The sequence below is a fragment of the Polistes canadensis genome, unplaced genomic scaffold (assembly GCF_001313835.1).
Source record: "Polistes canadensis isolate GaletaPanama2010 unplaced genomic scaffold, ASM131383v1 scaffold_75, whole genome shotgun sequence".
Classification (NCBI taxonomy): Eukaryota; Metazoa; Arthropoda; class Insecta; order Hymenoptera; family Vespidae; genus Polistes; species Polistes canadensis.
Genome location: NW_014569622.1, coordinates 607,352 through 619,502, shown reverse-complemented (window position 1 = coordinate 619,502; position 12,151 = coordinate 607,352). Strand labels below are relative to the sequence as shown.

The following is a 12,151-nucleotide window of genomic DNA, read 5'->3' as shown; positions in this document are numbered from 1 at the left end:
GTTTTTTTTAAATTTTTTTAAATATAATTCTAACAGTAAAGTTTTAAAAAAAATGATGACTACTATTATCGCAATAATTATCTTGTTAATAAACTCTACTATTTACACGGGTATTTTTTTTCTGCTCTATAATGATACAAGAACACTTCGGTTAATTAAGTTAGATATATATCAAATCTTATTAATAACAATTAAGATAAGATATATAAATAGCATTACAGAGTTTTTTCTTTTATTCAAAGTTTAATGTGAATCTCTCAGTATTAATAAGGCAATAAGAATTATTTATATATAAAGGCACCTTAAAAATCGTTTTTTATAAATAGGAATTATATCACTTTTAACGTTTAGTTAAAATATATATATATATAGCTAAAATATAAAAGATTGAAAATAAAATAATAATTTGTTATCAATCACTACAAAAATTGTAAACATCTGTAATGCTGTCTATATAACTTCTCTATCTCGAGATATAATGTTTGATTAATATTGATATAAAAGTGTCATTCTTATTTTGATAAATTCTTTTTTTTTCTTAAGACTTTCTTTTCCGATAAATGTTATAATAATATCTTGTTTTCATTTTTTCTAAATCAACACATTGACTGTCATGCAGCAAGTTTTACATGTTTTAGCGGCGGTCACGGATGAATAACATGATAGTTAACATGTTTTAAGTTTAAAAATTGCATCTTGATAATACTGTATTTTCTTGTTTTTCTTCAGATCTTTTTTATAGTATAAATTTAAAAAATTCGTATATTATATCTATATATAAATTTATAAATGTATAAATAATCTTTCAGATCTTTCTAACAAACTTTATAGTCATATATTTTAAGGAATGACTTTAGATGAATCTAAAATTGTAATAATTTGCGTTCGAATGAAGCGAATAATAGTCTTAGAAAAATTCAATTACGATTTAAACGTAATTGAAAGCTCTTAGTAGTATTATTAAGCATATGCCTAAACTAGCATTTGGGATTTTATTTCCTGCACTACTTCGAAAAGCAGCGGCATCACCCATTTGAAATGTATGCGCAGGACTGGACATATGTCCGTCACCACCATTACTAAATGCGAGTACTCTCAAATGGTAAGCTTTGCCAGGGCTCAGATTATTGATATCAGCTTCGAGTTTGGAACCACCAGGGATAATGGTATCATTGGCAGTACTCATGTCTTGATCGACCTCCCATACACGTATTTTGTATCCTATTAATGGTTCCTCTTCCAAGCTTGGTTGTACGTAACGCCATACAACCCTAACCGTTGATGGATTAACGCCATAAACATGGACAGAAGAGGGAGGTTTCTGCGGTGCTTTACGATAAGTTCTTTCTAAATAGCGTTCACTCTCGGGCCCTTCCCCGGCTGAATTATAGGCCATTACTTTAACGTAATAGTAAGTATCAGGTTGTAATCCCACGACAAGTGACCATGGTCTTGTGGTACGAGACAGGTAATATACGGCATCCTCTTCTTTATTACTTTCCTTCCAATACTTTATCCTATGACCGATTAATTTACCTCGAACTTTTAAACGAGTTTGTTCAATGGGTGCCCAACTAACGTTCAAACTTGTACTGTTGAAACCATGAGCAACTACTTGTTGTGGTGCTACTTGCGGCATATCTTCAGCACTATAGATCGTATATATTTCAGAAACTGGTCCCGAACCAATAGCATTTAATGATTGAACTTTAATTTCGTATTCGGTATAATAATATTCATGTTGAATTTGTACCACACATATACCAATGTTACCAAGTTCTCGTAATAATAAAGATTGAAATTCGGTTTCGTGACCCTTACGACGCCAGAAAACTTGGTAATGAACTCCAGGACCGTTTTGATCAGCTGGGGGTAACGGTGTCCATGTCATCGTAAGATCTCCTATTTTTCCACCTCCTCCACCAATGTTACTTGGTGGTTTACTAGGTTTATCTGATGGTGCGCTGTATTGAGGTGATGGCATTGATGGTAATCCATAGCCTAGTTCGTTAAAAGCTGATATACGAAATTCGTAAGTTGTGTAAGGATTTAATATGTTTCTAATGAATGCTTCTTTACGACCGTTGTATCTATCAACGTCTACAGCTGTGATATCTGTGAAAAAAAATATTATACACATAGATTTTAGAAAATAAAATATATAATGTTTGATAAAATAAATGTGATTAATTTATCGACATTTTATACATACTTTCTATCAGATTAAACCATGTATGGTTCCAATTTGTTCTTGCACTAACGGTATACATCAATATTGGTCTACCGTTTAGTGCACCATCGGTCCAACGCAACGTTGCTGATGTTTTAACTATATTGACAACTTGTACACCTCCTGGTGGACCGGGTGGTCCTTCCACAATTACAATTGTTTTACTTGAAATTTTACTCACTGTACTTTTAACTATGCATTCATATTCTCCAGCTTCGCCAAGAGTCGCATTAATGATATTTAATGTTCCACCATTAATATTTAGCCTTGGATTGTTACGGACATCTTTTTCCCTGATACGTATACCGTTGTGTGTCCATAAATATGCAACGTCTAACATTTCATCGTTATCTGCTAAACAGTACAACGTTTGATTTTGATTTACAGCAATAATAATACGCTGCGGTAATGATTCTACCAATCGTGGACTACCTGCAATATTTACAATAAATTAATATACGTTTTATGAGATTGTAAGATTATAATATGAAATATATTAAATGTTAGCATGAAAATTTAATTTATAATTTTATTAATTTGTTTCTTACGTAATACAATAAGTCGTCCTCGAGTTTCATCACTTCCATATTCATTCGTAGCAGTACAAACGTAAGTTCCTTCGTCGTCTCGTGACACTGGTTTGATCACTAGACTTCCTTTATTAAGAATTTTACGCCTACCACCTGCACCGATCACATTACCATCTTTTTTCCATACAAATTTTGGTCTTGGCGCAGCTTCGGGATCACAAATTATGGTAACGTTACCTCCTTCTGCTGCATATGTTTCTGGTTCCATGGGTCTTTTTTTGAAAGATGGTTTTAATGCTGCAACATTATAGATTGAATTAAAATGAATAATATTGTGAAATAATTGTTCAAAATTTAATTAAAAAGATAACTTACATAATACTCTTAATTGAGCAGATGAATATTTAGTTTTCAATTGATTTTTAGCACGACATTGATACATAGCCTGATCTGTTTCCGGATCTAGTCGCGTTATTTTTAAAACATTGTCTTGAATAAGATAACGATCTCTATCTTCTGGTGGAATAGTATCCGTATCTAATAATTCTCCATTTCTAAACCAATTGTATGTTACGTCTGGAATACCAAAAGCTTCGCAAGTCCATGTTAACTCTCCTCTATTATCCATATGTTTGTCCATTAATGGTATGGTAAAATTGGGAGCAGCTTGGATAGACAATCTTACAGAATTTTCAATCGAGTGCCTATCGTTATGTGCCCTACAAACATATTCTCCTTGATCCTCTACACGTACGTATGGTATTATCAAAACACGATTGTAACTCATTGTGTATACGCCTCTTGGCAAGGAACCACCTCTTCTTGTCCAATTATATGAAGGAATTGGGCTAAAAAATAATTTCATTTTATAAGTATTTTTGATAAACTACAAAATAGATTGTTTGATTAATAATTATACATACTATCCAAACGCTATACACTCTAATCTGACTTCTTCACCAGCTACAGGTGCTTCTGGGAACGCCTTTGGAAAGTTATTAGGAAATTTTAATTGTTGAAATGATGCTACAAATACAAAAACAAAATTTTCTTAAAATTAACAAAATTAATTTTCTTAGGAAACTTATTAAACTTAACAAATGAATGAAAAATAATTACAATGTGGATCAACTCTTAACGGGAAGAACGGTCCATTGCGTCCTGTATTGGATGCTTCACTTTGAACGTTACACGAATAATTGCCTCTATCGATTGTTTCCAACGCAGAAAAGTAAAGAGCGCCGTCGTATGATACAAATACACGTTTATCTTCTTCCACGAAATTTGGAAAATATTCACGTGCCCAATTATATTTAACACCCGGAAAATGTTGTGGCGGATCACAATAAATTGCTTTGCCCCAATTTTGGTCGCCTCGTTCTTCCGAACGTTTCAAATTAAATTCCATGATATATCCGAAAGAAAGTTCTACGCTTTCTGATATAATAGTGCCAAACGTATTGGTTGCTTTGCAATGGTAAGTACCTCGGTCTTCTGTCTGTAATAAGAATTCAATTATTACATTAATAAATCTATAAAACTGTTTGTATTAACAAATAAGAATTTATATAAAAGATAAAAAAGAAATATCTTACTTGTTCTGGGTCAAAAATAATAAGTGTACCACCGCTTATGGTATATCTAGTGTTTAATAAAGGATCAATCCTCGATGCTATTAATCTATCATTTTCATATTCCTCTTTGAACCACTCATAAGTTGGTGTTGGGTAACCACCAGCGAAACAACTCAAAGAAACTTCATTGGTCGTTTTTCTATTCGACAAGTCGAATACTGTACTGACGGGTTGCTTGATAAAATATGGTCCTCTGGGAACTTTTAAAGGATCAATAATATGAACACCGTATTCATAAGTACGATCATCTTCGACTAAATTATATAAATTAGAAATAGGTGCTTCGCAAATATATAATAATTTGTCTATCCCTGTAACTTTTTCGAATCCCCAACGTTGCAAATTATTGTGATAAGAATATGTCAAGTAATCTTTTCCAAAAATATTATCAGCCGGTTCAGGTAAGAATGCATTATCCATGTTAGTTAACTGCGTATTGTCTGCTTCGTTTATCCAAGCACCACCTTGATATTTAATACCTGTATACCATTGACGATGCTGCGGATCTTGCCATAATAATTGATGTAGTATAAATCCATGCTCTTCCAACGAATTAATCGTTACTAAATCACTTTGATAAGCTTGACAATTTCTTCTTGCATCTTCTCGTGCCTTTATCGGACTTTTAATGAAGCGATAACAAGATTCTTGAAACCTAACCCAATTCTGAGGACACTTATGATTTTCTTCATTATAAAATCCATTTTGTGTTAATACAACATTCGTAGTTCCAAGGATGCAGAAAATAAGGAATAACCAATTATTATGCATTTTCATTTTATAGCCTAAAAAAATGAAATATGTAATGTTTGAGATGTAGATTTATAGAAATAAATGGTTTGTAAAAATCTGCACAAATGTAAAAGATTATTTTAGAATATTAAAAAAAATAAATGTCGAACCTGATGTGATTAAAATGACAAGAATTCAATGTTTGGCATCGACAAAGCCAGGGTGTGGCTCACGATGACTGTAATTAAGAAAATGCAGGTTTTAACCTATTTTATTCAATATGAATATAAACCATACTGTGAAAACAACCACAAAAACTTACGATTATTTTTGTCCTGTTTATCTATCCTGTGACCCCTTTTATTTTTTAATAATTCACATTTCTCCTATGCACTTTTATTGCACGTGAATCACAAAAACTAGACGATACGATCTAAAACAATACAATGGCTACACACACGGCGTCCCGCTCAATGAACGTAGTAATAGCGGGAGTATATCGAAATCGCAATTATCGATAATCGATTTTCGATACACACAATTTCGAATTACGAATTTACGAATACTTTCTCTTATGTTTAAAACTTTATTTGAACATAATATAATTGATGATTTTTATTTATTATTACGATCATAAATAATGAATGATGTCATTTTTCGATATATCGATACGATTTATGAATTACGAGTTTTAATAACTGAAGTATCGATTTTAAATAATCAAAAAGCTATTATATCGATTACAAGCTAAGATGGCGCTACTTTTCAAATTTTTAAATCGCTTTTTGTATTTCGCGGGATTTTAATAATATAAATAAATAATTGATTTTATATATATATAAAAACAAGGTTTGCAATAACACTTAAATATTTTTCGAAAATATAATTCGTAGATTTTTTTCTTCAGATACTCGTAAAGGAGAAGACTAGAATAGTACTTTACGCAAAATGATTTTTTTCAATCAATGAAAGATAAACTATTATCATTCTCGACCACGTAAACTGTGCATTTAAATTTCTATCTGAAATGAAGGCGGTGATCTCTAATGATAGACCGTTCGCAATTACGTCTGACATTTATTGCATAGAGTATTATCTACGTGCGTAATCAAAGTAGACATTAGTCTCAGTAAACTTTTGAAATTGTGTCTATCTCTGTGTGGAATAGTAAAGAAGAAAAAAAGAAGACAAAATAAAGAAGAAAAAGGGAAAATGGCAATTTAAAAAAATTTATCACATATAACGAATATAAAAGAAAAGAACAAAAGAGAGAGAGAGAGAGAGAGAGAGAGAGAGAGAGAGAGAGAGAGAGAAAGAGAGAGCGAGAGAGAGAGATTATTTTACAAGGGAAGAGCCAAGTTGACTTTCCTTAGCGATTTTTTTTAAATTCCACAATTGCAGGAGTCCATTAGGACCATACAATGTACAAGTAATAAAACTTAATAAACAACTGTTTTCAAGAAAATGAAGGGAGTTTCTTATGCAATTTTATATTCAGTTCTTTTTATGTTAGGTGAAAAAATACATTTTGTACAGTTTTATTAAAAAGAAAAGAAAATATAGAAAAAAAAACCTGTATGTGTAGGATGAAAAGTTTTGAACCTAATATACAACGATGGGTTGAAAAGTTTTCAGCCTAAACGAGAAGGGTGGAAAAATTTTGAGCTTAACACGGTGTGAAGAATTATAAAGCTGTAGAAAATTTATTTTTTCAACTGAAACAAATTAATATATATATAACAATGCACGTGAAACTTTTTCCATTGTTTTTTTTTTTTTGAAACGGGTATTGGGTCTTACTGCTTGTAAGAACAGTGAATGGTCCTGATGAACTCGTGCAATTGTGTAGAATTTAAAAAACATCGGTGACGTGTCAACTTGACTCTCCCCTTGTTAAATAAATTCACCTACTTTTTTTTGTACCCATAAAGACATGAAAATTTCAAATCTGAATTTTTTCCAAAAAATCACCGACGATGCAGCTGTCGCACATATTATAAATAAGATAGGAGTTTACGTTGGTGTGGTCGTTAAGTTTAAGGAAAAGGACAGACAGTTTGGTGTGAGTTAGAAAATACCTAAGAAGAAGAAGAAGAAGAGGGAGAAGTAAACAGCAAAAAAATAAAAATAAAAAAAAAAAGAAAACAAGGAAAAACCGATAGGATAATATTCGAATAAATCTAGTGGAATAAAGCGACGTAATTTGGGTGTTAGGAAAGGCAAGCAAAAGTAAGGAAAGGAATAAGAATAAGAATAAGAATAGGAATAAGAATAAGAATAAGGATGAAAGAGGGGTATGGAAAGAAAAAAAAGAAGAAGAAGAAAAAGAAAAAGAAATGTAAAGGTAGAAGAAGGAATAAAGAAAAGGAAGAAATCCGAGGTAAAGAAGGAAGAGTCTGTCAGTGATGTGCAGGCGTGCACAAGTTTTCTTGGGGGATGATTTCGTGCCGAAGTTGAAACAACAGTACGCGAGTATAGAAAGTCGTAGAAAAGGAAGGAAGCTTTTGTAGTAACTGTGGTGGTGTTGGTAATTTAAAGAGGGAGAGAGATGGTTAAAAAGAAAAAAATAAAGTCGGGAAGATAGAAAAAGAAAATAAGAAAAAGAGATAGATAGCGAGGTAAACGAGGAATAAGAAGAAAAATAAGAAGATGGCGATTGAAGAGCAAAGGAAGGAAAGGAAAGGAAAGGAAAGGAAAGGAAAGGAAGGAGAGTTTCAGCGAACCGTGAAATCTTCTTCAGAAGGCGCACTACGCGTTCGACGGGCAATATTTCACGTGGCCATAATGCCCCTCTCTCCGGGTAATAATACCGCACAATTACCGCAGATCTCAAGTTCGCGAAAGAAGGGAAATAAAATCAGCATAAAGTGAGCCACCAAATGGCGCCAGCAGACCTTTAATGAAAGTGGTAGCGCGCCCGTGCGCCCGTCTAAAGAAAGCACCACCGTTCCCCCCTCTGCCAACCCCCCCCCCCCCTTAAATTAATTCACGACGAATTACGTGCGCGCCAGCTGTTCGAACAGTTGTGCTTATTTATGAACCGTCTAAGATCTTCATAGTTTCTTAAACCCGAATTTATCATTATAATTTGTCGTCCTTTTCGCTAATCGTTTTCCTTCTTATTCTCCCCCTCCTTCTCATTCTCCTCCTCGACCATCCCTAATCTTCCTAATATCCGCTAATTTAACGATCAATTCTTTTCACCCTAAACACGATCGTTAAGATTCCTCGAAATCTCTCGAACGATCCAAAACTTTATCAATTTTTTATATATTATAGATAATATAATATATAACAGTTCAGTTTGATTGTTCTTATAAGGGCGAAATGGCGAAGGGTAAGAGGGTGGATATTAATAATTTGGATCATTTGGTTCGTTGGATTAATCTGTCAAAGTTTTTCGTGCGTACACGGAGACAAAGGGAGAGAGAGAGAGAGAGAGAGAAAGAGAGAGAGAGAAAAAAAGAGAGAGAGAGAGAGAAAGAAAGAGATATCTTTTTATTTGTAATCTTCTTTTTCTGTCTATCTTTTACTTCTTTATCTTTTAAAACTTCAACTAGGATCGTATATTAATTAAAAGAGATTTCAAATACAATGGATCTCTATGTTATATCCGTGCGATTATGTATCGTATTAAATGAAAATAAGCGGATTATCAGTTTCAGGAACTTTATATATGACACGTAGGAATTATTGGCTTTCCAAGTATGCGTTCTAAGTTTTCTATACTTTTACCACTAGCACAACAGCTAACGTGTTTCGCTATATTGATTAATCTTATCTCTCTCTCTCTCTCCCTCTCTCTCTTTTTTTCATCCTTTATTCTTAAATGCAACTTTAGCTAATATTTATTATTATTTTTTTTTAATTAATTAATTTTTATTTTGTAATACAATGAAAAGGATATTACGTTGATTTCTATAACGAAGGTGAAATCTTGAATTTCTCTCTTATTTTAGCCACACACACACACACACAACTCTTATCACTTTTTTTATTTTTTATTCTTCTCTTTTCTTTTCTTATCTTTTTAACGATGCTACAGAGTACAAGCGACGCTTAGTATGATAAACACGTATTGTCAATGAGATACAGTTATCGTAATGTGTCGATAATTGTGTTTGTTTGTTTGCTTGCTTTTTAAAATTTTATTTCTTATTTCTTTTGTATTTAATATTTTCGTTTAGCAGTTGGTTGATTCATTCGTTCGTTCGTTCGTTCGTTTGCTGCAAATATCGCATATAACACATAATGGCCGTTGCTAAACTAACACGAACACTGCGCCCGCACAGTTTATACCTAAAGAGTTTTTTACGTTTACAAAAATTAGATTATTTCACGCATAACAACCTCTGTGTTTCCTCTTTTCTTTTTTCCTATTTTATTTTTTTTCAATTTTCTTCTTTTTTCTCTTTTTTTTTTCTTTTTTTATTTTTATTTTAATACTCTATCATCGTTCCTATACGTCAAAGTGTTTACATCCGAACGTGGTTCAAATATATATATATTTGATATATGGTATATGTATATATATATATATACCATATATATATATATTTTTTTTTACAACGAAAAATGTGTTACGCGTTGTTGTTGTATTTTAGTTATTGATGTTGATCGCTCTTTATATTATATTTTTTAAATTATTCGTAAAATCTCGCAACATACGTAATAGATATTAATAATAATAATAACAACAATGATAACAAAAAATTAAAAATGAAGAATTAATATATATATATCTATTGCGATCATTTAAAATGTCATTGTTTCTAAATAGAAAAAAAAAATCGTCTTTCATTAACCATTTGAAATAAATGAAATTACTTTTCGAACAGTACGACAAACAAAAAAAAAGCATGTGATATATAATTACACGTATAATATATAGATATGTATTATTATGATAATATATTTTACGTATGTGTCAGATATATTTTCATTCTTTTTTTTTTTTTTTTTTTATTGAAAATTGTTTTTTTTTTAACGATTCGCATCCGAAATCATGATTTAATAATCGAATTATATTTCTCGAGTAATCTTTCCTTTTTTTTCTCCTACGTTCTCGACGATATTTAAAGAATAAAAAAGATATTAAAACGATACAAGAGCTAATTTTGGTTAATTCAATTTTTTCTTTTCGTTTTTACAAAAAAGATTCCAACTCATAGAAAATATATGCACATATATATATAAATATATATATATATTTTTTTGTTTTGTTTTTAAAAAGCACAGATTATCTCCAACACTTTTTTCATTTTTCATATCAACAATTTGTTATAATATCTACTATAAACAAAATCAACATGTTCGCATAATTATACTACGCTAGCAGGAAGCCACTGATTATACTTTTATATACTTTTATCGTTTATACAAATCACACACGTCGCGAGAAATTCAGCTCGAAGAAATATATTTTAATTGTATATAAATTTTTTAATTAAAAAAAACAAAAAACGAAGATATGTAATAACAAAAAAAAAATCGTTCTCGTGCTAATTAGAAAATAAATATCATTCGAAATCAATGCACTCGTATAATATGTATTATTATGAGATGATGCATAATTTTTATATATGTATGTATGTATAGTATGTACAAAGGCTAATATGTATATGTATATATATGTATAGGCCTATGCATAATAAATCATAAGGCATTGTGTCGATTTTTAAACATTTTAGATGAACATTATGCGAGGTATACATAGACTGAATATTTGACAACGACGACGATGCGTACCTTCTATGTATGTATGTATATGTATCTTCTTATTAATTTAATATATGAAAACTTGAGAGAGAGAGAGAGAAAGAGATGCTCATTTTTTGCTCCACCTTTCTTCGGTCCATAAGCAAAAGCACTAAAAGCACGTAGAACAAAGTTTCTTTTTTTTTCTCTTTTTTTCTTCCCTTTTTATTCCCTCCTCTGTTTCTCTCCCTGTCTCTCTCTCTTTCTCTCTCTCATTTTATCTTTCGAGATAACTCATTTTATTACAAAAGAGATGGTCAAAACTTTTTAGGTGATTTTAAAAATCAATTATTCTTTCTTACAACGTTTCGACTAATCGTCTTAATTTTAAGATCGTAAAACTTGATAATTAATATTGTAAAATTAGAAGCTTAATTACGAGGTTAGAAAGTTCTTCGAGAAACGTAATAATTCATTTTGAAAAATCACCAAATAAAATAAATTTTTTACCGCATCCATTCTATTTAATTTCTAAACAAATATTTTATCTTTTTTTGTTTTTCGCAATAAATATATCCAGCTCGATATATATATATATAATAGTTGAAAATATTAATTCTAATAATGAAAATAACATTTTATAAATATCAAATAGAATCGTGTAAAAATTAAAAGAATAACAAAAAAGACATACAAAATTCACCATAATTCTCGATCAATATTTCGTATATATCTATACGCAATTATTATACTTATATTTATATATGTATATATACATACCAAAGTGTATATCTCATCTTCATCTTCTTCTTCTTTTTATTTTTTTTTCTTTTCTTTTTTTTTTATCGTCGTTTACTCTCAAAGAGTTTTACAAGCATTCATTGAAAATATTTGCTTTTTTTTTATATATATATATATATATATCCTTACAATCGCACATCGACAAAAATTCTCTACGTATACATTATCTATATTTTTTTTATATATATATATATATATCCTTACAATCGCACATCGACAAAAATTCTCTACGTATACATTATCTATATTTTTTTTCGTTAATAATAATTATAATATTATATCGAAAGGGGGAGGGAGTGGGGGTGGATGGGGGTATTTTGCATGATTTAATATTGATCATTGCGACGAACTTTTTTTTCATACGCGTCAGCAAAATATACAAGAGATTTTCTTTTTTTTCATTTGATTCAACGAACGTAATTATATTGTTCATTTTAACAATAATACAATAACACAACGACGACGACGACGACGACGATGACGATTACGACGACGATATAAGGAAGAACGATTTTTTTTCATTTTTC

The 12,151-nt window shown here is 30.8% G+C and overlaps 1 protein-coding gene across 1 annotated transcript; it reads right to left on the bottom strand.

Moving 5' to 3' along the window:
- Positions 1–576: 576 nt before the first annotated feature.
- On the bottom strand, positions 577–5,585 carry LOC106786537 (contactin). Its single transcript, XM_014748030.1, has 9 exons — positions 5,449–5,585; positions 5,297–5,364; positions 4,356–5,179; positions 3,880–4,258; positions 3,684–3,786; positions 3,136–3,608; positions 2,779–3,057; positions 2,213–2,662; positions 577–2,115 (listed from the first exon to the last, which is right to left on the bottom strand). The coding sequence occupies exons 3-9, from the start codon at positions 5,169–5,171 to the stop codon at positions 929–931; spliced, it is 3,687 nt and encodes a 1,228-aa protein (XP_014603516.1). The 5' UTR covers positions 5,172–5,179; positions 5,297–5,364; positions 5,449–5,585; the 3' UTR covers positions 577–928.
- Between the last annotated feature and the right edge of the window lie 6,566 nt (positions 5,586–12,151).